General features: G+C 32.5%; 3 protein-coding genes across 9 annotated transcripts in view; 1 reads left to right on the top strand and 2 right to left on the bottom strand.

Moving 5' to 3' along the window:
• Positions 1–716: 716 nt before the first annotated feature.
• LOC106060839 (thioredoxin domain-containing protein 9-like) lies at positions 717–5,877 on the bottom strand. 3 transcript variants are annotated; one of them, XM_056037602.1, is made up of 2 exons: positions 5,648–5,877; positions 717–1,424 (listed from the first exon to the last, which is right to left on the bottom strand). In XM_056037602.1, the coding sequence occupies exon 2, from the start codon at positions 1,398–1,400 to the stop codon at positions 741–743; it is 660 nt and encodes a 219-aa protein (XP_055893577.1). In that variant the 5' UTR covers positions 1,401–1,424; positions 5,648–5,877; the 3' UTR covers positions 717–740. The 3 variants fall into 3 exon arrangements, with proteins under 3 accessions (XP_055893577.1, XP_055893575.1, XP_055893576.1); XM_056037600.1 differs by having other exon boundaries at positions 5,692–5,877; XM_056037601.1 differs by having other exon boundaries at positions 5,700–5,877.
• Positions 5,878–7,430: 1,553 nt separating this feature from the next.
• On the top strand, positions 7,431–19,952 carry LOC106060841 (progesterone-induced-blocking factor 1-like). 2 transcript variants are annotated; one of them, XM_056037591.1, is made up of 17 exons: positions 7,431–7,667; positions 8,369–8,710; positions 8,953–9,195; positions 9,482–9,601; positions 9,778–9,911; positions 10,426–10,534; positions 10,741–10,922; positions 11,329–11,454; positions 11,885–11,983; positions 12,710–12,875; positions 13,621–13,771; positions 13,938–14,028; positions 14,142–14,244; positions 14,835–14,965; positions 15,273–15,357; positions 16,800–16,979; positions 18,060–19,952. In XM_056037591.1, the coding sequence occupies exons 2-17, from the start codon at positions 8,399–8,401 to the stop codon at positions 18,147–18,149; spliced, it is 2,322 nt and encodes a 773-aa protein (XP_055893566.1). In that variant the 5' UTR covers positions 7,431–7,667; positions 8,369–8,398; the 3' UTR covers positions 18,150–19,952. The 2 variants fall into 2 exon arrangements, with proteins under 2 accessions (XP_055893566.1, XP_055893567.1); XM_056037592.1 differs by having other exon boundaries at positions 7,431–7,684.
• Positions 19,953–20,281: 329 nt separating this feature from the next.
• Positions 20,282–26,532, bottom strand: part of LOC106060842 (uncharacterized) — a 149,603-nt gene continuing 143,352 nt past the window's right edge. For 3 of the 4 annotated variants that reach the window (XM_056037577.1, XM_056037578.1, XM_056037579.1), the window contains exon 20: positions 20,282–24,705. In XM_056037577.1, the coding sequence (XP_055893552.1) occupies positions 23,530–24,705 (1,176 nt within the window). In that variant the 3' untranslated portion in view covers positions 20,282–23,529. The remainder of the gene's footprint in view (positions 24,706–26,532) is intronic. The other variant, XM_056037580.1, reaches the window with a different exon arrangement.

Raw genomic sequence — 26,532 nt, 5'->3', positions numbered from 1 at the left:
TTTTAATTACTTTTTGTTTGTACACAAATTGGTTTTTAAAAAAAAAAGTAACTAAAAAAATTCAGAACTGAGTAATGTTTTTTATAGAATAGATAACAATGCATGTCATAATAGACAAATCAAAATGAATTTCATTAATCATTAGGATTTTATCATTTAGTAATTCTATATTCTTTTTTCCACCCCACCATCCAGTTCACCCCATTGCTCAGGTCTGCTCTTTTATGTAACACCCATTAACTTCAGAAACAAAAAAAAAAGGTTATGAATTTATCCTTAGAAGTTATAACGATGATAAGAATAGGAATCCTAAGTTTAAAACTTGCATTACAAAGTTTTTGTCCTTGATGAACAGATTCTCATTAAAAATATCTAAAAGAACCCAACATTTTAATTACAAAAATTTTTTTTATTTATTTATTTAGTTCTAGGCATTGCTTTAAATAAAATACTTGTAGCAAAATGATAAATTTATAAAAAAAAAAAACAATTACTATTTAAAATAATTTAAGTGTATCTAAAAATGTATCAGAAACAAACATTTTCTTATAGAATAAACGAAGACATTACAAAGCAGAGATTTCAGTTTTAAACAAATATAAACATATTTCTCACATGTTCATATATACTCTCTTCTGTTTCTTACTTTTAACCAAATATAATAACATTTCCAATCCAAATATAAATTCAACACAAGCATTCAATCTTTAAATATCATGACACTGCAGTTTTAGGAATCATCACCAGTCATCATCATCACTGTCTGTATTCCCATCGTCTCTTAAATTCTTTGCAGTTTTGCCAAATATTTTCACAGATTTTGGGTTTTTGTTTCCAAGAGTGGGTGGCTCCAGTAGATCCCCTTGATAGTTGATCATATCACTTCTAGCTAGTCTCCACTCCAGCATCTCTGTTGGGAACTCATCTGTTCCCCCCAGATCGTCAAAACCAACAATATAATCCACAGTCTTGCCATCTCTAGCTAAGCATATTGTAGGCAGTGTGGTTATCCTTAGCCTTTCGACCAAGAATTTGGAGCGTTCAGCATTGATTTTGACAAACTTGGTTTCAATGTGTTTCCTGGCTATTTCTGTCAAATGTTTATCGACAATCTTACATCTGATAGTTGCATCTCTGTAGAAATGGCAGACTACTTTCTTACTCTTTTTACAGGTTTCAAAAAATTCTTTTTCGTCAGCTATTTCACTGTACTCCCCGTGGCCTGCTGCAAGCCATTCTTGTTTTTGCTGCTGCGATTTTTTCATTGCCTCCATTCGGCGTTGGCGCAAAATCTCAAAGTCATCGTCATCCATTTTTTCAAGCCGCTCTATTTCAGCATCCACTTGGTTTTCAATTATCTTTGTTGCTTGAAGCAATTGATTCTCTAAAGGATTAGCCATTATGCTTTTCTTTTTTTAGAAAATCTGCAAAGAAAAAAATTAATATAGAATTTTCTGCTTAATTTATAGAATCACATTTCAGTTCATAATATATAAAGTTAAAGGACTTTTCATATTTCATACTTTAAATTGTCATTCTTTAAGAAAACTATACCAAGCATAAAAATCTAAAAAGACTACAAAACCTTATGAATAAGTGGAAATGCCTATATTTTTCAAAGATAGAATGCCAGCATACTTTTTTTTTTTAGTTCAAAGTCTACAAGCTGTTAAATTTCAAAGTGATATATTCAGATTTTCTATTTAGAAAAAAAAATTATATTCTAATTCTGAAGCGGTGGCAAATAAATTGTATTTTTAGTCATCTAACAAATTACTACATTTATAGATTTCTAGATTTAGACTATAGAATACTATTGACTCTGATTAGATTTAGATCAAGTACTCTTTAAGACATATATGGTCTAGAAGCACTAGAAAGATGTATTTTTACCATCTAGTCTATTCTAGATTTGATTCACATTATGATTACAGTAGTCCTCAATGACAAGGTTCCATTCCAACGACCCTCTCATTAAGCAAATGATAATCCATCTTGAAAATGAGTCTGGACATGCAGCTAGGTATTTTGTAACCTAACTACATAATGCCTGTTTGTTTGTTTTTAATCTTGACTTGTACATACAAACAGCTTTTGCCGGCACAGTACTTATTATATTACCTTTGGGAAGAGTTTAAAGAGGAACTATCCTTGTCTTTTTCTTCGTGTTTTGACTTCTTGCATCTAATTGGGTTCCTGACAGTAGGTTGGGTAGTTTAGAGAAGGCAATTTGGGGTCACCATTTCTAACCCTGTCCTCATGCTATGGAGGTGAGCAGTGCACTCCTAAATACAGCTGCTCAGGTGGCTGCTAGACTACACTGCTGCTCTGTGTTAGAAGAGAATGACCATATGGCCCTAGCTGCACGCATGCAGGTTGCTGCTATGGCTTTCAGTTTTCCCACACCTACCGCTAAGTGACTTGCGCTGCAAATTTTGATTTAAGTGAGGAGGATTTCCTTGGCACAGTCTGCAAAAGAGCTCAGCAGCAAAAAGCTGGCTAGAAGAAGAAGAAGTGAGGAGGATTTGCAAAACATGACTTCACTCTCTCACCCTAAAGCCCATCCCTTTCTGTCTGATTTGCCTAGTCACGGTGATGTTTCATAGAGGCAGCTAAGTCCAGACTTCAATTGCTAGGACACGTCAGATAACCTCTACCTGGTTTAGCTGAACAGTCAGAGCCATTTGGCTGTGTGGCTGCTGTGCATGTTACAATTACTGGGAGCTACAGGTAAGAGGGTATGACTGCCTGTCCACTAGAGGTGTGCTTTCCCTCCTAGATACCCCATACACCATCTGCAAAATGGAAGACTACTGCATTCCTCAATGACTCCTTTATGGTCAATTAAACAAAGGAAAGTGATCACAAGGTGGACAAAGAAAATGCTTCAGAGAGACCCTCAAAGCTTCTCTAAAGTTCCACTTTCAGACCTTGCATCATCTGTTTCTTTAGCCAACTGTCACGTGGCCAGCACAACAACCAACTGCCTTTACTTTACCCTTTTAAAGTCAAGTACCTATTAGAGTTGGGTAACCTAAGGGGCGCCCTAAATTCAAAATACCAGTCTTCACCAAGATTCAAACCCAGGACCTTGGGTTCATAAGCCAAGCGCTTAACAACTCAGCCACGATGCGGTTCAAGCCCTCAAAGCTTCTCTGAAAGCCTATATTATGTCTTCTAGCTCTAGATCTAGTAAAATTATAAATCTATTTTAATTTTAAAAATATAGGCTGAATAACCAAATTAACTAATAATGATTGGTCATAAAGTCTATAAATATTAATATAAATTTAATTTGGTTACTAAATCATTAGATCTATTAATATTACTTTCATTAGTATCATAGACCTAAATCAAGTCGTGTTATAATTATAATTGATTAGTTTACAGTATAAAAATAAATAATGAGTTTTATATATTCAAGTTTATTATATTGAATATTGATTTAGACTGGGCTGGAGTATGATCTATGTAGCTATGTTAGGCCTAATCTAGTATAAATTCTTTTATAGCCTATAGTGTGACTAATAGAGTCACAAAAGACATATATAAAAATACTTAAACTAACTTTAAGACAATTTAAGTGATCTGAATGAAGTCTGAAGTATGTTCGTCTATTCAGATTGAGATTGTGACACACTCACATTCAGACTCACACTCAATTGTAGTGTAGATCTAGAATCTAGATAATACACTCACTGCCAGTACAGTAGTCAGTCATAGTGTATTTAGACTTTATAGATAATAGAGTATCGTTTAACTATAACTATTTATTAGATCTATTAAATCTATAGACTATACAGTATACTTAAATATATATAAATATATATACCAGTGATGCCCAAAATACAGCCCGCGGGCCAGAACCGGCCCGCGAAGTGGTTCTATCCGGCCCGCAGAAACGTCGGCATAATGTGAAGAAAATCCATTGTCCAAAAAAAAAAGTTTCAAAAATATCTTTCCCTACGTAGAGTAAATTGATTGGTACCGATAGTAAGCCCATATATTTGTTTTATAATGAAAGGGTGGCTCCCTTTAAAAAAAAATAACATTAAACAGCTTTAGGAAATCAAACAAGTAAATAAATAAGGTGGCATTCATGGTTTGAGACGCCATTGTTAGATTACAACTAGAGTGGAGAATTGATGAAAATATTTACCTAAAATGAGAAGAAAATATGTCGGCTGCATGTCTATTTTCTGTTGCTGCTGACAAGTCTACTGACATATCTGATACCGCTCAAAATTTTGGTATTTATTCGCGATAAAAACAACAGTTTTTAAATCAGAAAAGAAGTAGTTATTTGGAGCATGGATGGGATCGCCGGTGGCAAAACTATGACAAAAAAAGTTTCATCCATCACAGAGAATCTTTTTCTCTTGGAGAAATTAATGGGAGTGACTACTGATGGTGCCACAACTATGGTTGACAGCAATAGTTTTCAGAGATCTAACGAACCGAGCCTCTGTGGTCTCGCTGAATTATTCACCAACAAAATCTATGGACCATGTGATGATGATCGTGTTCAGATGGAACAATATTTGTTGTTTCTAAAATCCATCTGCAGCCAATGTGCCAAATGCCCAGACAGAGCTGCAACTGAAACGGATAGACTTACAAACTAGACATCCTTGCTTGATACATTTCAAGTGATGCAGACTATTGATTTCTACTCCATCTTTCTTGCATAAACTTTTCGAAATCTCTGCAACAAGTGTTATGGATGATCACACTATTTGACTTACTGACTTAACCCTGCGCACTCCTAGGGGAGCCAAGGACCGCAACACCTATCCTCCGAACTCGGTTCTGTGCAGTGTTCTTCATCTGCTCCCAATAATTACAAGGAGTTATTAGTGGGACAAAATTGTTCAGTGATGAATCGTGCCACGTGCTACGTAATCGTATCGTCTCTTAGACGAACATCTAGTAATTCTAGATTCAGTTCTTCGACTTGGCGTCTCAACTATGCAGCCGGATATTTAAAAGTAGTTTAGGATAAAGTTCTCATAAATTAATGTTAATACTAGATTCACTGGTTTCTAATAAAAATTGGTTTATTCTATACTTCCTTTTTTCCCCCTTTTTCTTCATGTGGCCCGCGACTCGAGTATCGAATATTAAAAGGCCCGCCATCAGAGTGAGGTTGGGCATCACTGATATATACTATATTCTATATATACTATATATAGTTATTTTTTTACTATTATTAGTAATAACTATTACTAGTGAGTATTACACTATTAGTATTACTATTAGTATTAGTAATATTAGTAAGTATAAAATAATAATACTATATTTTATAATTATATTTTATTTAATACAACTAATATAAGTATTACTAATTAGTATAACTAGAGTATAAGTAATAAGTATACAATAGTTCACTTAGGCATGATCATGTTTTAGCTGGGGAAATTACCGTTAACTTATAGTGACAATAACAATATGTAACTAGAATAAAGATCTATACATAATTAATAACAATACTAGAATAAAGATCTATACATAATTAATATTAATACAAGTATTAAACTATTATACACTAATAGTGACTGATACTAGTAATACACTACTATAGTTACAGTCTATAAGTACTATAACTATACTACTATACATAATAATGATAATACAGTTACACACTCACACAGATTCTGATAAACAAGAATAGTATGAATACTGAATAGTTACCCTCTTACACTTAATCGTCTTAGGTCCTAATATAGATTATTTCTAACAATAGACTTTAGTTTTAGATAGATCTGTCTATAGTCTATATATATTAATATTTCATTTGTTAGAGGAAACTTGTTGTAACGTATTTTATTTTGTTTTATTTACTTCGTGCCGTAATTAGTTACGGAACTCTTTTATATGAGAGTCACGGATTAAATATTAAGTGTGTTTTTATTGGTTAGTAGTGTTTTGCAGACACATGAGGGGTTAGGACACTCAGCGGTTAGGTCTTAGTATTTAATTATAGGATAGACCATGGATAGATCAACGGTCTACACTACTCTACTTATAGATCTAGATATTCTGTTATATTATACTAAACATCTAGTTCTACAACCACATCCTATTGATCTATATCTGCTGATGCTTGCCTAAAAAATCATTGAAAATTATAGTAGACACCGCTTAATTACTCTTTAATATGTTTAAAATTTTGTAAAAAGGGAGATTTTTTTAAAAAAATAATATTACAATACATAATTATAAAATTTAAAAAAAGAAAACAGTTTGTGAAGAGAAAAATAATATAATACTTTAAAAAAAAAAGCATTTTATAAAAAAAGTTAAGAGAGTTTTCCCAATGTGGCTAATTAGCTGGCAATTCTTTTCCCCAAATGTATATATTATTATATAGTCCTACATCAACTGTCAACTTTCTGCAAAATTGTTCAAGCCGTTTTCGAGATCCATGTCCACCCAGGTTTTTGCTTTTTTTTGTGTTTTTGCCAATGAATGTGCAAGCTGAATAAAGGAATTGTAAAAATCTAACATTTTTTTAACCCCACACTAATCCCCCCCCCCCCCCAATGATAGGACGCGTAGGACGTAATCATCTTCTTTTTTGAAGTAACGTCTGTATTATATAAGATAAGATAGGACTATATAGAACCAGACTTGGAAGAAGGTGCGCCAAGTGTATTTCTTTCTTTCTTTAACGTGGTATTCTGACATGTGACACAGTGTCAAGATATAGAGTGTCTACACCTCAAGCAAATTCAAATTATTTAAAAAAATGTACTTTGAAAAATTAGAGCAGTCAATCCAGTGTGGACAATAAGCTAGGCTAGTATTCTTTTCCCAAAGATATACTATATGATATAATCTACATTAACTGTCAAATTTCTAGGAAAATCGTTAGAACTTTTTTAAAGAACCGTGTCTGACCATGTTTTTTTTTACCATATGAAGAATTTGCAAGCTGAATAGAGGAATTGTAAAAAAAAAAAAAAAAGGAAACATATTTGGATTATTACAATAAATTCATTTTAATGGGCGATGACTACTGTTGAAATCTATAGTAAGGATACACACAAGTCAAAACACTGGCCTAGAATATTATAATAGGCCCTATAACAATATAACAAACAACTAGGCCTACTATATCTATATAGGCCTATAGTGACAGTGGCTATAGTAGGCCTATATGTGCAAAATTATATAAAACAAAAAGTATGTGTAAATAAGATAAATATATTGGGAAAACTGAATGCTAATTTAAATTCTTTGCAACGTTTTAAATTAGAGGTAGATTTCATTTTAGAAACAAAAAAAAAAAAAAAACACACTTTAAAATTTTCTATCACCACTTAACGACTGAACTGGAACAAGACACAAGGTCTGGAGACCGATGTTTGCAAATAGTCATCTATTTCTAAATAATAATTTCTCCCTTGCAAGGTAACAGATGTCCCGGATGAACGCCCTAATTATTTGTCTACACTGGAGAATTTCAAAACATGAACATACATAACATTAAACATAGAAATAGAATCTAGTCTAGATCTAGACTCTAGTCTTTATTAAATAAGTCTATCTAGATGTAGATCTAGATTTTATATTATTCTATTTCTAGTAATCTTAGATCTAGACTAGAGTGAGTAGTGCACTAGACTTTCAACTTGAGTCTTGACTAGACTCTAACTCTAGTAGAGGTAATGAGTTAAATGAGGTACTGAGGTAGATTAGAACCATTATTATAGACTCATTAAATAACTCATTTCATTAGGCATTTTAGATTTTTTTAGATAGTAGATCTACTCATCTAGCCTCCTTCCTAGAAAATGCTAGATCTACCCTTATATATTTATAACTTATTCTAGATCTAGGTCCTAGCTAAGACTGTCCTAGAGTCTAGACTGACTAGACGCTAGCTAGGTTTAGTTCTTTTTTCAATTTTAAGACATTTACTATTACTATATATTATAGTCTTAGGCTAAGTTCCTAAGACTTAAGTGTCTTAAGACTAAGGACTAAGACAAGCTAGATCTAGAAGAGTCTGAAGACATAGTAGATTTAGAATTTTAGATCTAGTACTGTTAGTAGTGTTAGATCTAGATTATTCCCGATCTACAATCTAGACTAATGTAGATCCATAGTCGTCTATATCTAGAATCTAGTAACTAGAGACAGAGTCCTAGATGCTAGTACACTAGTACTAGAACTAGAATATTATATATATAGATTATAGATCTATATATTATAATAATAATATATATTATCTAGATCTAGGCTAGATGAGTAGATCTATATCAAGACATCTTCTAGATGATATAGAGCTCTAGATTGAAAGATTAATTTCATTTTCAAAATCCTTAAATAGTCTACATATACTCTACTCTATTACATATTACAGAGTACTAAATCTGTACTAGTAGATCTAACCATGGCTGGAAAGGATTTATCCAAAACGTTTGAAGACATTGAATCAGAGGACTTAAGTCTTGAAACAAGTCTACCAACAGATCTAACAATGTCACCCGATCACAGTGAATTAATAGATGTCCGGAACAAGAAGAAACATATCACAAAGCATTTAATAGAGAGAAAACAACTTCTTCATGACATTCAACTTCTCAAAATTGAACTATCACAGAAAAATCTAACCCTTGAAAACATGAAAGTTGAACATCTTCAACAGATTGAAGAGCTTGATGAAAAACTCCATGATGTTACCCACCAGAAACAAATATTGCAGGTAAAACAAAAGAATAAGAATTTTGACAATTACAACCTTTATAAAATATTTCAAACGCAAATATTACCTACACAGAGAAAAATAGAAGAAAAAGCAATTTTATTTTGATTATATAAGTGACAGAATATTTTTTGAGAAAAAATATCATTGCATTAAAGTATGATAGCTGAACATGTATGTTCTCATTGCCAGGTTATTGTAGTTTTTAGTAATAATATAATTGAGTTTTAATTTCATCCCAGGCCAGACTTGAGTCTGAACTTCAGATTCAATCAGATGAAGCACGCAAGCGTCAAGAATTAATAAAGAGGGAACTTGATGCTTTGAGAAATCAACAGCAGCAACTTGAAAAGACTAATGAAAGGTTGAAAGAGAAAGCAGGAGACATTCGTCGAACACTTAAAGACCTTACTTTGTCTGAGGAACGCTATTACCACCTCCGAGCACAGCCAGAAGATGAATTGTCTCTTAGAGATTATGTAGCTGTAAGGAAACGAAGATTATAAATGTATTTTTATACAAATTAAATAGTAGGATTAAAAAATAAATTAATAGCTTTCCCCTTAATTGTCTAAAAACATAAATCTATACTGGATATTGCTTTAAAAATGTGTTGGTCAAAGAGATAATTTGAATCTATTGAGATTGGTCATATCTTTATCTTCTACATAAGCAGTGACTCCATTATTGTAGTGTATGATATACTTAGTTTTCAACCACAATCCAACTTGTTAGCTCCCATACATCTTGGGAAATACTTTTATACAACAGATTAAATTCTTCGAGACCATGAGGCCACTACAGACAGAAGTTTCACAATTACGAAACCAGAATAATACCGTTGAGACTGAAGTGGCCAGTTTGGCCAAAGAAATGTTGGAACTACAAAAGGTTTGGCTTTGTATTTATTTACATTTTTATTAATATATATTAAATTTAAGAGTCACATGGTAAATACAGAAGTAGATGTCAAGAGTCCTATTACACTTGTAAATATTTTATAGTTCTATTTAAATTGTCTATGTGCTTGCTTTGAATTGAAATAAATGTATGTCTGATTTCTTTAGCATCTAGAAGAAGAGAGACAAGTTCATGGGGAGCTTAGAGTCAAATATCACAAGATCATGACAGAATTGGCTGAGACTACCAGTAAACTTAAAGTGGATGATTACAAAGTGGAGAATTATGATAAAGTAAAAAGGTTTGTCCACTGTGCTCTTGTATATATTTGTAACTATTCTTGACTATTCTTTTTTAATAAATTTATGAAGACTAAATAAAGTTCCCATTCCAGACATTGATTGCTTGTGGAAAGATATTTTAAAAAGAACTTACTTGTGGTGTACTAGGAATATCTTATGGCCACATAAGCAAGGTGTTTACCTTGCCCAAATGGAGATGTGATAGGTTGACAAGAGTCATTGCCCAGACCCCTCAAAAAGTGTAAAGGATTGGTGATAAAGGGACTTATAATTAAGACATTTGTACTATTTCTCCTTTTGCATTGCATTCCTTATAAAAATATCAGGTAACTCAACAACCCTAAATCCCATAAAAAATAAAGAGCATGCTATTCCAGATTAGGGTAAAAAATAACAATTTTCATTTGGCAGTATAAATTTCTACTATACAACCACTTATAAATGCCTCTAGAATTGAGATACCAAGAAACAAAAACTATTTTAATACTCTTTTATTTTCTATTCACTTATTAGTGAGAGAGATGGATTAGAACATGATTATATGGAAACTTCTCGTCAGTATATAGCAATGGAAGCCGCATTTAACACTATACAGAAAGAAAGAGATGAACTATCTAGAGAGGTATTGTAAAACAGGTTTTAATGAACTATCTAGAGAGGTACCATAAAACAAGTTTTTTTCTCACTTGATATACATGAAACTCAAAGGTTTAATTCAGAAAAAGTCGACATTGAAAATGTTTTAGAAAATGAAAAAAAAACTTTTAAAAACTAGTTAAATCTATTGTTCTCTCAGTTTCCTAATTAAATATATATTTTCACATAAAGCTGTCATCGTCCAAGCAAACGATTGCATTGTTAAGACAAGACAAAGACTACCTGACTCGCCAACACTCTGACATCAACAACAAACTAGCTTACAGTGAGGAGAAGCTGCAGCAGCTTAACAGGCAACTAGAGGATGCTAAACTTGCCAGGGAAGAGATGTATGAAAAATATGTTTCTTCAAGGTGAGATTGGGACTACAAGAAATTGCATTGTAATAGACCTTCAGTAACAGTAGCTGAAAATTACTTTTTTATTTTGACCAATTATATTATTCCTTTAATGATTTTGGCATAGTACTCAAAATAAATTTATGCTTAAATAGATCTGGGTTTGTATAGATATTCTAAAATGGATTTTTTAAAGATTAAAATTTAAATTCCAAGTTCTTATTAAGCTTTCAGCAATTGAAACTTTTTTTTTTTAGCTATTTTTGAAAAAATGTTGCTAAACTTCTGCCATAAAATTTCATATGTTATGTATTTAAATATACACTAATACAAATACATATTGCTATTTGTTAAGGTTGATCAAATTTAGATTCTATTATTACAATCTAGGCACATAATATCTGTTATTTGTAATTGGCAGAGATCAATATAAGTCTGAATATGAAAATAAACTGAAGGAAGAACTAGAACAAATCAGAGTCAGGACCAACACTGAAATAGATAGATTGAGAACATCAACTAGAGAAATGTATGAAAGAGAAAACAGGTCAGTAAGTTGGCGCATAATTGATTACTGTCAAAGAAAGCTTTGGCTGTCATGGTATGTTTTATTAGCACAACAGATATATATTGTTCAAATTTGTTTCTCACTTTGAGATTAATGAAGATTGCAATATCTTGTAGCTTTGATGTTCACTAAAATAGAAACATGTTAAATATTGAAACGATTCATGCTTTTAGCCACTGCCATTTTTCTTTTTTAATAATACTATAACATCAAGTTTATTGTCATTAAAAACTTCAACTCTTTTAGCATTAACTCATAATTCACTTGTACATTAGTATCATGTGTTGGAAACAAAGTAATGAGAGTATTTGAATACAATATTATGAATTGTAAAAAAACAAAGTTATAAAGAGATTTTTAGATTACAGAAGATTATTATCACAACATTTTATTATGATGTTTTTCTCAGGAATTTGAGAGAAGCCAGAGATATTGCTCTGTCAGAGAGAGATAGAACCATTGTTGCAGAGAGAGAAATGGCATCCAAATATGAGCACATGTTGACTGAGTGAGTGGATGTTTTTTTTCTCTTTATTTATGTACTTTGTTTCACTTATAGATTTGCATTCCATCAAAAAACTTGTTTATTTGGATGTACACAATTTTTGAGTGATAAAAAATTGGACTTAATTTGAAACCTAACACAATACTCATTAATGAAATAAATACTACAATAGTAGTAGTAACAATAATAATAATAGTAATATTAAACAAATTGGACAGTGAAGTATAATTAAATGAAATAAGTGTAAATAACAATCTAAAAAAAAAAAAAGTTAAAACTAAGCAAAGAAAGTACCATATTTTTTAAAATTATAATTGCTACAGTTATCAAATCTAAAAGTGTTTATAGTCTATTTTGTACTTGAGACTTCTGAACTCTCTCACACACTCAATGGTCCTTGTATCTTATTCTTTTCAATCTATAGACATTAGCTGAAACTCATGAACATATGTGGCCAAATTAAAAGTAATCAAATTAAAATTACCTGATAATAAAATAGCCACATTATTACAAATGTTTAAAAATTTGTTTCAAACTTAATTTCAGGAAAGGGAAAGGGGGAGGGGAAATAAAAATTTTCAAGAATAATTTGTTGATGAGTTACAGTTGTCCTTCAAACCATCAGGTGAATAGTGGGTAGGAATATGATCACGATGATTTTTGTATTTGAAATAATTTTTCAAAATGTGAAATTTTTCATTTGATCAAATTTATTATTGCTGCATGAAGGTTTCGCCAACTCCAAGCTACATCAGAAAGCAGACTATCAGAGATACAGAATGAATTGAAAATCAAAATGTTTGAGGCTGAGAGGTCCCAAATGATTCATGGAGAGACTGTGAAAAATTTGGGTCAGGCAGAAATGGAAATTGAAAAATTGCAGAAGAAATTAGAGGTAGGAGTAAGTTTTGTCTTCTGGAATTATAAGAGAAAAATATTGCGCTGACTTTTACATTGCGCTGATTTTTACATTGAGTTGATAGCTACATCTTGTTGGCTGGTTGAAACACTCTGAAGAAGCTATAAATCTAGTGAATTCATTTTGTTGTCATTGGAATCAAATTTTGAGATACAGTATTCTTACCACAATCAATAACTGATTGGGTTTGTCCTTTAAAAATGTAATCTAGAAAAAAAATTTACTTCTGCTTCCCTTGAAACACCCAGATACCAATACTGTGTGAGCCACTGAAAGATAATTTCAACACTCTCATACAAATATTGTGAGATTTATTGAATGAAATTCTCAACACAGACAAACAAATACTGTATGATTCACTGAATGATTAATTGGTAAAATAAAGGTGGTTGGTCATTTTGCTGGCCACATCACACCCTTGTTAACTGTCGGCCATAGAAACAGATGATTTTTACATCCTCTGCCTTATGGATTACCAGGTCTGAAATGTGTTCTATACTTTTACCGAATGATAGGCTCATGGTACAAATCATAGAACATTCTTTATCAGAATGGAGAAATCCCAATAACTAGCTAGAAGTTATTATATGTCTAAATTAAACTGTATCCATTTGCCACAATGTCTGCATATATTCCTTTTAATGACATGGTACATACAAATATTATTAACTTTGGTTTTATATTTAAAAATTAGTTTGATTCCATCCTAACAAACGTGTAGGTTTTAACCAAAGAATACTATACTCTCCAAACCTCTCATGAGAAAAAAGTGGTTGAGTTGGAGGCTATGGTATCTGAGAAGAAAGCTAAACTAGAAACCTATGAGAAGTTAGAACAAGATCTGGATGCAGTAGTTATGCAAGCAGCAGAAGGTAAGGCAGAGGAATACATCTGGACAATGACATTCTTTTTCATATAGAACTAATTAGTTTTAAAAATGTACAGAATTTTATTTTCACTAATTTTCAGTTTTAATTACTAACTTCTCAGAAATAAAAAAAAATCTTGTTATGAACATAAACATGTTTCTATTGGCAGTTGAGGATGAAAAAGAGGCTGAGAAAGTGTTATTTTCTTATGGTTATGGGGCAAATGTTGCCAGTACCACAAAACGAAGAATGCAACAAAGGTCAGTCATTGATCAGTTGAACAAAATACCTTATAAAAGGAAGGTGTTAGACTCCAATCAGTTTTATATAATTGAAATGTGTGTGATGCAGTTGTAAATCTTCCCTATTGCAGTGTTCACCTGGCCAGGAGGGTCTTACAGTTAGAGAAAACCAACACTGGACTAAGGAAAGAACTGGAGGAGTATAAAAATAAAATCAATTCTCTTGTCCAGCAGGTAATCTTGATACACAGTAGTTCCAGTCAATCACTCTTACACACATTTGTTTGCCACGCCTCGGTTTGGCATCTTGAAAAGATTGCATGATACTGAAATGTATTAATACTTTAATAGGCTTTGATGTATAAACACTATAACCCAGGGTATTAACTCCCCTTAGTGCTTTGACTAGCACAGGTCAAGAATCTGACATAGTCTATTAATATCTAGTGTAATATCTTATTCCTAGGAATGGTAAATAATGAGAGAAAGTGTAATGCAATAAATATTGCCAGGGTTACCAGATCTTACAAACAATAATCTGATTGGACTGACACTAAATCTGCAAGAAAATGTTACAAGGAAAGTAAGGAAGGACTCGAAAGAAGTTAGTCAGGCATTGACAAAATAAATGGATGTTATCAAGTTGAAATCAGCCTTCACATTTTGTGAATTGAATTAAAGAAATTGTGATAAATCACTTTGTGCGCTGGTTCTCATTCTGTGATGACACTGATAGGCTTAAGGAATTAGTACCTACTTGTTACAAAAGCAATAACAAATCATATTTCATATGTTGGTAATTGTGACTTATCTTTCTTTCACAGGTAGAGACCAGCAATAGTTTGCTAGACCAAACCCAACAGCCATACAGTTACTTAATTCAGTCTGTCAAGTCAAGGGATGAGCAAATCAATCAACTGAAAGCCACACTTCAAGTTATGGAGAAAGATCTCAGGTTGGGAAAACTTTTATTTTACCTTGTTTCTAGCTTGAGTTATTTGCTGCTTTTAATACAATTTGATCTTATGGCTATTTTTTTGCTATTTAAATAAGTAAGTTACTTAAATTTGAATAATTTATTGTTGTCTTTTGGCCATCTTACAGCAAGAAAACTTCTTCAACTTGCCTTCTTTTTATTTGAAGTACTAATCCATCATATATTTAACAAAGAAAACTTGGTAGCTAAATGTATGCTTTGAATACTGGAGCTAGTACATAAATTTGCTTCTAAAACAAGATGGACTATTTATTTCTGATTTCAGTAAAGTGGAGAAAGAAAAACAAGATTTAATGAGAACACATAATCAGATGAGCCTAGATTTGGAGCGACTTCTCAACCAAAAAGAAGTGAGTGAATTATTGTATCCACTGGGCTTAGTTAGCTGTGAAATAAAATGGAATAAAACTAATAATAACTGTAGAAGTGCCATTTTTCCGTAATACTCTGAAATTCTGAGAATTTGAGGAATTAAATTTTTTCCCATCCGAGTTTTATCAATAAAAAACAAAAAAAGTTTGAAGGTTCACCTTCACCTATCCCTTAGTCTATTGAACCTTTAGGGCACCACACATGATTTGTCTACTGCCAATCTCCATTCCTTTCTCTTTTGCCTTGAATAAAATCTTGTTTAATGAGAGGCCTGTTCATTCTTTGATGTTGTCTTCCCATCACTTTCTCTGTCTGCTTCTTCTTCTTTTTCCTTTGAAAGATTACTAGATCTACATTTTTGTCTCTCTCCCCCATTTTCTAGATCTAGCCTAAGTTTTTCTAAGCTTATATTTAGCCTAAACTAACCAAATTTAAACAATGAAGTTGTCATCTTTAAATAAGATTGTATAGGCTAGTGTGTCACATCTTTTGACCATTAAAACTTTCACTTTATATGCCCACTAAACATGATCAGAAATGGTCATTTCATTTTCAATGTTAACATTCTGTTCAGACATAATCACATATTCATTTTACTTTTAAGTGTTCAGTGTTGAAAATTTAGACTTAAAACATAAATAGATCTAGATTTAGAAACGTTGCATAAGCCTGAGACAAGATTTAGTAAATTTGCCTAAGCCTGAGCGTCAGCACATAAAAAAAAATTAACTACATCTAGAAACTAGTTGAAGAGTGATAGTATAGCTTGTAGCTAGTCTGACCCTGAGACTGCTGTCTTTACTCATTGTTTGAAGTGTCATGCTGAACATAGATTTCTATAGAATCAATGAGTTGAATTACAATCTAGAATATAGGCAGTCTAAATATTTTGTTTCTTTTTAATGAATATAATTTTAGGGGCACTAAAGTTTAACCATAGATCTTAATTTGTCCTTATTAAGTTACCGGTATATGTCAAATAACTACATTTCTATTCAAGATGTTGACATTTTGATCTATAAGCTTTTTATCTTCTAATCAATTTGGAAGTAAAGATAACATGATTCTTAGGATGTTAGTGATACTTGGAATAAGAAGCATATGTTAGGCTATAGTGTTAAATACTGCTAAACATTTTGTTATTTATTGGACAGTTCTTTTGTTTTCCACTTATAGCTTTGTTTCACATTATTTTTACATGTTTGGGATTGAGGAATGTTCCTTCAGATTTTAAAATTATTACATCGTAGCCTACAACTCCTGGAGAACGATGGGGTGTGACTGTGTAAAAGGTTCAAGCCTTACTTGGGACAATCAGGACAGCAAGAGTGCATACCACACAACCAGGCAACCTTCCATATAGTTTGTGTACAGAAATATATAGAATTCATGTTTACATTGTGTATGTATGTGTTAACAGGAGATGGCTGTTATGAAACAAGTGGTTCTCAGTCTGTCTGAGAGAAAGTTTGACCTGAACAAAGCCAAATCCAGAGACTTCATGGAACCCAGTAAATCAGCCTCTACTGGTCACAGATTTAGAAATGACTTTGAGATTCATGATGACCTGAATGTTGTCAAGCCTGGTTCTCTTCATTTAGTAAGTAGTTTAACCCATTGTTGTACTTCATGCTACAGGGACAGGAGTTAAAGGATTGAACTAATTTATTTTATTTTTATTTATAACACTATAAGGGAAGGCACTATGATAGGAATATACTTATCACACTTTCAACCAAACTGGCAGGCTCTTCTGTTTTTCCTATGCAAACTGGAAAGAAAAGCCTTTACATTCATTGCTACCATCTATTCTTTTGTTTTTAAAGTCTTCCTTATTTCCTCTTTTTACGAGAGATGTCTGAAAGTAGAAGATTATGCTAAATTACAACTATATATTCATCCTGACAACACCTACAATATACCATTATAATATGAAACCAGTGTCACCAAATGACACTAATTTGAACTTTTAAATTGCCAACTAACTAAAAGTCACAAACAGAAGAGCTTAGACAATTTGATTATGTAATGCTAAAATGTGCAGAAAAAATGATCAAGTAACTTTTTCTTCCTTTATTTTGTACACTGGATACACCAAAAAGGGCTGATATTGTTTACACTTTCTGTCATATATGAAAATGTATAATACTAATGTAGTGAGGGAGGATATAGTCTACTGGGAGGCAAACCTGACTGAGCACTGATGCGCAAAGAATGAGTTGACCTCTGCCTTCGAAAAGCTGCCAAATCAACTGATTTCAAAGGAAGAATCAATGTGGCCACTGTCCCTTTCTGCTGGCACCCTTTGCTGAAGCTTGGTGCGGCATCTACTCCTTGATGCCACATTGTGTAGTCCTTTTGTACAAGTGTCATTGTGTTTGTGTATGCCTGCAGGTTTATTATCTGTAATAAAAGTTTGAAATCGGCCTACACCTTGTCTTGATCATTTATTCAATTCTGCCAACCCACCACACTAACTGTAATAAAAAATATATCATAATTTCTTAACACAAAGTATAAGTTGTACATTTTTGAAAAATTGAAATATAGTTAGAAATAATGTCTAAGCTACAACTTTATCTATCAATATATATATATATATAAAAAAATCCTAAAATTTGAAAATCAACATTTAAAATATTTTGACATATTTTGTGTTGGTGTTCTTTTCTTTGAACAGGTCAAACCCAAGTCCTCAGCTCGACCCAGACCAGACAGACGAACTAACTCAACAAAGTTTTCCAAAGTATATGGTGTAGCCAAGTCTTGAACCAAATTTTGTCACTTATACATTTTTTTTAGTATTTATTTTTTTTATATAATATATTTTATTTGCACCTGTATGAACAAAATGATTAAAAAATTTTTGTTTGTAGTCTGTATCATGTATAGAACGTATTGCCCATCTTGGATTTCTAAATGTCTTGTCATTAGCTTTCTCTAGGAAATAGAAAATGACTCACAGTCTAGGTGGAGACGTAACTCTTTCTCTTTGCAATGACGCTACTAGTGTTGTTTTGATGTGGACCTAGTGCGCAGAATGCTAGCATCCTCGAAGTTTTAACATTTTTAATTTCGTTTTCTTAAAACTAGAATAGCTTCTCTTTGCTAATCATCCAGAATTTCCTTTTTTCAATGTGTTTTTTTTCCAAGTAGGATGTTTTAAAAAAGTGTTTTTTTTTTTGAGAGGCACCAATTTGTTTAGAATGTTCTGAATGGTAGTGATATGGTATAATGATCTCAAGACAATCATTTTATATGTCTTTAAAATATGTTATATTTAAAGTTTTGTGAAAATATGAATAAACGTCACATAAAGAAATAGTTTTTATTTATTTGGATAATAATATATTTGCTAGATCTGGTCTAGATCTAGAGCTGTTGATTAGCCTACAGTTGGTCAGTTTTCTTTGTTCCTATGGTAGTTACATTTATAATAATGCTCAAGATTTCCATTTTATGTGCTTTAAATATGTTATGTACAGGTATATAAAGATTTGTCACAATATGGATAAGTATGATGACATTTTTTTTTTTCCATTTTGATCAAAATTTTTTTTCCTGAATCTGGTCTAGATCTGGATCTTAAAAATATTAAAAATAATTTGTGCTATTTAAAAGGGACATGCATTCTCCTTTAATTCTATACCAAATATAACATTTTCTGATTACAAAGAAAAGGTTTTATGACCTTAAAGATTACTTTCGCACTCCAAAAGGGTGAACAAATTAATTCTGTCCAAATGTGGAAAATTATTCAGGAATGTTTTAAGTCTAGTGTCTATAGGTATACAATGTTGCAAAATAAAATCAAACATAATCCCATAAATAACAATTTACTATTCAGAAAGTAGCATTCATCAAAAGAGGATACTTAGGATAGTCTTCACTAACCTTTGACAACTTTAAACAAAAAAAAATGATGAATGTCTCAATATCTAGCTTTTGTCTGTTGTAAGACATACTAGTCTATATATATATATCTCTAGAATGATATATTTGGGCTAAGGTAATCTCTCAACAATTTGCTGAGTAGCCATTAGAAATAAGTAGACTGAAATTAAAGGGAAAAAAAAGACTCTTAGCTCAGTCCTTTACTTCTCCGCCAAAACACCCTGAGACCTAAATAGTTTTAAAATGAAATAATTTTACTTTGTAGATGTGGCATGGTTACTTCATAGTCTGGTAAGAAACAACTTGTGCAATGAGTGTTGATGTAATTGAGAAATATCTTTTATTTGCTAAATGATTATGTGCATGCATGGCTTAGACTCTAGAAGGTTGGCACTGCAACTACAAAGTGTTAATTCTGTAATGATTACTAAAGCAAGTCACTTGTGGTGGGTCAGTAAGATTTCAAAACATACAAAATCTCACTTCTACACAATGGTGCATATAGTAATACAAACAAACTGTGATACTTCATTTTCATTTCTTGTTATTCAATGTATATCTTTACATTTTTTTATTCACTGTATCTGAATATCCATGAATGCTTTAAGAGGACATATTTTGTGTATCAAAATAATTAAAAAAATAATAAATACACACTTTTTTACAAATAAAAAAAAAATTCTTTCTTTGCTTGGAACAAGTATGTAGGTCAGGCTGTACTCATGTGTTGAGAACTTTTTGTGAGCTTGTAGTTTGTCACTCAATGTCCACCTCATCTGCTTCACACAATTGTGATTGAGGCAGTAGGGTTTGAAATATTACACTTGGTAGTAAGAGTGGTTGGTTGGTTGGTTTGTTTGCAAGCTTGCTTTTGTTTAAATGGATTTAAATTCTAGATTTATTTATTTATTTTTTTAATATTTAGGATGTTACTTGGACATAGAGGGACTTTTGAATGATAGAGAATGAAGTCAAGATTACATAGAATACATGAACAAGTTGATTAACTGACTTTTTGATTAGAACATATTCATTTATTATCATTTTCATACAATGACAGAACAAAATATTATGGAATAATAATTAAATATATGAGTACAGTTTATATACCATAGATCATCACAGAGAGAAAATAGGATATTGATAATATTTTATAGTATATCAAAAACATAAAATATTAGGTGCCAATAAATAAAGAATCTTACAATTAGTTTAATTTCAAACCAAACAAAATAAAGAAAAAGAATACATTTTTTTTAATTTTAATAGTTTGAAAACAATATGTAATGAAGGCTAACTTAAAATCTAAAAACAAAGGAATGTGAATTTAGTTGCAAAACTGTTGTTAGCTGCAAACATGTTGGATCACATTCTAGATGTTGTAGGCTTGTAATACAAATACAGGTATTAATAGTTAATAAATAAACCAAGTTAAGTAGCTATTTAAGTTTACCTGTCAACCATAGAAATGAAAAAAACAGTTCACGCTTAAAGTTGGCCAGAGTTTTGGCAAGTCAAGACAAAATTGAAAATTTAGCACTAAATGAAAGACAGAAACACCACCATGTCATGGTCTTAAGAACATTGAGCTCAATTTGAACGGTTTTCACTCAGGAAAATCAATACATTTTTTTTCTGCTTCATTTGTTTACTACTTGCAATTAAGTGACTCAAAAATAATGTAATTAAGTAAATACTGGTAGCCCTGTCACTCTATATTAATTTTATAACTTCAGCCTAGGGTTTTGAGATCTAGATCTCTACTAAAATATCAAATAGCATTTCCAACGACATGTTGTATATTATTGAAAACAAGCAGTGAATTGGATCTTAACATAACGCCATTGATGTTTGGCTGTAAGTTTTAACTCAAGGAGATAGTATTCAATTGATTTAGAAACATTTCTAAGGTTTCCTATTTTAAACTTAAAATGAGTTGCACACAAATAGCAATGATTTTTTTTTTAAATCAACCCTTTCTGCTCAAGTAGTATATAAAATATTGATTATTGTATTTTTACAAGTCAATGAAATGACAATTAATGTAAGTTCAAGATAAAACATTTTAATTATTTATCTACTATGATAATTCAACCACCTGTCATTCTTTCATTGTAAATGACTTAAAGTAATGAATATACACAGAATACAATTGTATACAAAAAATGTCCAATAAATAATCTGAACAAGATTATGTGAGCTCCTGAATAGTAAATGCAATGTAAACAAAAATGTTGAAAGTACCACAGTATAACAAGTTCTCAATACATAGTGTTTTGATACAATAATGTTTAACATTTTATTTTTGGTTATTGAATAGAAGTATCTGTAAATAACATGAGAATCTAAGAAGTACCTGTTAATAACATGAGAATCTAATATCATTGATACAACACAAACTACATCCTATCAGTACAAATAATTAACACTGAAAAAAAACAACAACAAAAAAACAGACCAGTTCCCCAAATGGTGCTGTTAAAACCTATGCCACCAGTCAGGAAATGTTTCAAGAGGAAGACCATGCTGTCTTATTCCATAAGAAACAAAAAATCTAAGACACTACATTGCAAATCATATTTACACAAGTTGCTAATGTTGAAATGATCATATCTGAGAAAGTAGTAAAGCCAACACTTGGGGGGGGGGGGGGTGATAGTGTTGTTCTTATTAAATATTCTTAGAAGGAATCCAATTGCTCGTCTCTCACCTTACAAGTGGCATGATGAATGAATTGGTTGAATGACTTGATTGCAAGAGGCTCAAGTTGGGATCTCCATAGAGTCTGTGATTTTCTATTTGAAAAAAATGTATTCAAGCTGTATTCAACAACTAATAGATACCACTTTTAGGACTGCAATAGTGAAAAAAAGGACCATTAAACATGCTAAAAAATGATAGCAATTAGAGATCCACTAAACAAATCATATAATTCAAACCACAGTTTTAGCCCTTTTTACAATGCCTCTATTCAACTTGTAAATTCTTCATGGTTTTAAAAACCAAAAACCTGAATGATCACTGATCTCAAAATCAGCTCTTAAGATTTTCCTAGAATTTCGACAGTTTATTTAAATCTTTGGGAAAGTTTAATGGCCACACAGGGAATAATTTTTTAAAATTAAAAAAAATTTAAATTTGGTCTTGAGATCTAGACAATCTAAATCTTGGACAAACATATGTCAGTGGGTATTCCCGCATGTCTTCAGTAAAAAGTTAAATAAATAAATGGAGGCAGGGTAAAAAATGTTCCATCTTTAAAATCTATCAGTCATCACTTTCAGAAAAAAATTACTTTTGGACCCAAAAGTTCACTGGCATGTTTAACTTTGTAGAGTAAACCTAGATAATAATATAGAATGCCTACAGCATAAATTAACCAGCTTTAAAAAAGAGCTTAAAATTCTAAATTTCTATTTGAAGCAGTGGTTACAAAAGTGACACTTGGTTTAAAGAACTGACTGTATTGTCTACATCTATTTCTTGTTCTGAATGAGAGAAGACAGAGCAATGACACACTATTGCAACTAAATTTCATCACTAGCTATCAAAGGCTAAACCTGTCTTAAAGCCAGATTTATGACTCAAAGGTTGGAGATCAACTGTCACCAGCAACTCTTGATGTATCACCAGGAAATAAGATCACACACACACATATACTTATATATCACATTGTACTTCGTAATATCATAATCAAAACAATAAATACTACATATAAATGCTGACAGGTTATGTCCTTGGAAAACTGTTGTCAGACATTGATATAGATTACAATGATTTCCCTGCTTAGAAAAACAGTTGTACATGATGCTAGCAGCTGAGAAGCTCTGTTAAGTATCCCACTACTACTAAACACATATCATCATACACTTTGCGAGAAGCACAGGATGAGCTATTGACTTGATTAAATGACTGAGTCATGTCCCAGTTTGAATGAAAAATAAACTCCCCTTGTGTGAACACTCAGGCCTGGAAAGTGTAGAGGTGACCTACTTCTGACCCCAACAGTCAATGTAAGCAGCAGAATGACATCAATCAAATGATCTTTTATTTTCATTCACAATGACTTGAAAACATTCTTAAAGAAATTCCTTACAACCAAACTAAGATGCAAACATAAAGATATTAGGTTCAGAGGCCAAACACTTAATGACTCAGCCACCAGAACTCTTATTAGTCAATGACACTGATGAACTATCTCATGTTAGTAATGAATTATTACAGTCAGTTTCTTGATGATATGTAGAATGTGCAGCTCAAGGAACATGTTGGATTTCTTTAATAGTAGTCAGCAAAGATCCCAACAGACTGGCTAAATGTGTGGCCTGCTTCATAAGATATTTCATGTCTGGATCACTGATAGCTTTCCCAATGGCAGTGTTGGCAGCATTGACTGTTGACTTGAATGCATTGGCAGCCTTCACCAGCTGTAGTCCTAGATGTTCAGCACTGTCAGGGGAATGTAAGAGCAGCATAGTGGCCTGGGAGTGAAGGAAAATGTAGGCCAATGTGTGGGTGGCCTCCTGAAGGCTGGACAAGAATGTCCCTCTACTACTGCTGGCACTGCTAACCACACGTTTACAGTCTTGGACAAACTGTTTAGTCTGGGACTGAAGCTCAATAACACACATGGTCAACTGGACAGAGTTTTTCTCTATACGGGAAGTCTTCAGAGATTTCATGGTGGCTTTCAGATCATTGAGCAGAGTCTCTACATCCTGAATAGCCAAAGATTCATATCCTGCTGTATAGCTGTGAGAGAGGACCTGTTGGACAGCCTTGCTAACACCATTACTGACCAAATGAAAGCTGGGTTGCTGGCCATTAGGTTTGGACTGAACAGGGGTGGGAGGTGATGGTGCAGGGGCTACGCTGCTGTTTAAATCTGAAACTCCATTGATGACCAAAGGTTGCCTCTCAAGTGAAGCAGGTGAATTGTCCCTGGAGTAATCCTCTGGTATTTCTAACAAATCACTGGCTGGTTCACTCACCCAGCTATTCATATGTTCAGCAGGCCTCAAGCTAGCCTGGTGCCAGTGGTCATCTTGTGATAAATGATCTCTGTCCCTGATGTGTCCAGTTATGGGAAGCCTACCAGTCCCAATGTCCTGTTGGTTCCATTCTGAAGTCTGGCCAATGTCATCCAGATTCTGTCTCATTGTGTCCAACTTTTTGAAACTCTGATAGGTTTCCTCAGCCTTATCATCTGATCTAACACTAACAGACATGGATACTGGCCGCCACATTTTGATTGTAGCATAAGGGTTGGCAGTCAGCTTCTCTCTCATCTGGCTCATAGCCAAGTCGTCTTTAGTTTTACTAGATCCCTTGCCAGACTTGGAGGACTTGGCCATGTTTTGACTTCTGACTGCACCATCTTGGGCCAAATCTGATGGAAGAGCTTTAAGAGGCCCAAGTTTTTTAGACTTTGACTGAAATAAAAATTTAAAAAAGTTAAATGTGGGAAAAACATTTTAAAACTTAAAGATACCCCCCCTCCCCTCAACAAAACTAATCTTTCAACAAGGAAATGATTTAAGGCAGTGATGCTTAGTTGAAAGAATCTCCAATGAAACTGATAGTCTGCGGGTCATTATGAACTATGGGGACATTTTCCAAGGAGGCAGGTAGCACTGCATTGCAGCCCCCAGATCTGTGTACACGAGTGTAGATAAACAACCTAACTTTGTTGTTAAGCAATGAAACTAGAGTCTTAAATCACTACAAGAAGATAGACAGGCTACCACAAAGCTCAACAACAGAGTTGTGAATGGGAAGGTGGGGTGACACAGCACTATAAGAGGAATGTAGAGTTGGAAAAAAGGGAGGTAAGCTTGTATCTGGTGAGAGTCAATTCAAACATTTTGAATTGAAGTGCTTCAAAAGACTTTAATTGAACGTGTAGCTTGTTCAAAGTTATAATCTAACTGGAATTAGTTCATCTGACTACTTCAGTCTCCGAGGGAATCAAACTCCATTAGAAAAAAAAATTCTTTAGAGCTTAAGAACTAACAAGGCTGTGACAGTATCAGATATTTAAATAGTATCTACAGAAGGTCTAGGAGAACAGTTATAGAGAAGAAGTCTCGATACGTAAAACCTTCAAGCACAATTTCATTTTAAACTTTGTAGGAATTCCAGTCCAGAAGAGACATTGTTGTCTTTATGTTTGAAACTTCTCAACTCAGTTATCTAGATGTATTCAATCTTTATGATTGAAACTCCTCGACTCAGTTATCTAGATGTATTCAATCTTTATGTTTGAAACTCCTCGACTCAGTAATCTAGATGTATTCAATCTTTATGTTTGAAACTCCTCAACTCAGTTATCTAGATGTATTCAATCTTTATGTTTGAAACGTATCGACTCAGTTATCTAGATGTATTCAATCTTTATGTTTGAAACTCCTCAACTCAGTTATCTAGATGTATTCAATCTTTATGTTTGAAACTCCTCAACTCAGTTATCTAGATGTATTCAATCTTTATGTTTGAAACGTATCGACTCAGTTATCTAGATGTATTCAATCTTTATGTTTGAAACTCCTCAACTCAGTTATCTAGATGTATTCAATCTTTATGTTTGAAACTCCTCAACTCAGTTATCTAGATGTATTCAATCTTTATGTTTGAAACTCCTCAACTCAGTTATCTAGATGTATTCAATCTTTATGTTTGAAACTTCTCAACTCAGTTATCTAGATGTATTCAATCTTTATGTTTGAAACTCCTCAACTCAGTTATCTAGATGTATTCAATCTTTATGTTTGAAACGTATCGACTCAGTTATCTAGATGTATTCAATCTTTATGTTTGAAACTCCTCAACTCAGTTATCTAGTTGTATTCAATCTTTATGTTTGAAACTCCTCAACTCAGTTATCTAGATGTATTCAATCTTTATGTTTGAAACTCCTCAACTCAGTTATCTAGATGTATTCAATCTTTATGTTTGAAACGTATCGACTCAGTTATCTAGATGTATTCAATCTTTATGTTTGAAACGTATCGACTCAGTTATCTAGATGTATTCAATCTTTATGTTTGAAACTCCTCAACTCAGTTATCTAGATGTATTCAATCTTTATGTTTGAAACTCCTCAACTCAGTTATCTAGATGTATTCAATCTTTATGTTTGAAACTCCTCAACTCAGTTATCTAGATGTATTCAATCTTTATGTTTGAAACTCCTCAACTCAGTTATCTAGATGTATTCAATCTTTATGTTTGAAACTCCTCAACTCAGTTATCTAGATGTA

This window comes from Biomphalaria glabrata, chromosome 8 (assembly GCF_947242115.1).
Source record: "Biomphalaria glabrata chromosome 8, xgBioGlab47.1, whole genome shotgun sequence".
Lineage (NCBI taxonomy): Eukaryota > Metazoa > Mollusca > Gastropoda > Planorbidae > Biomphalaria > Biomphalaria glabrata.
This window is presented reverse-complemented; position numbering and strand designations above follow the sequence as displayed.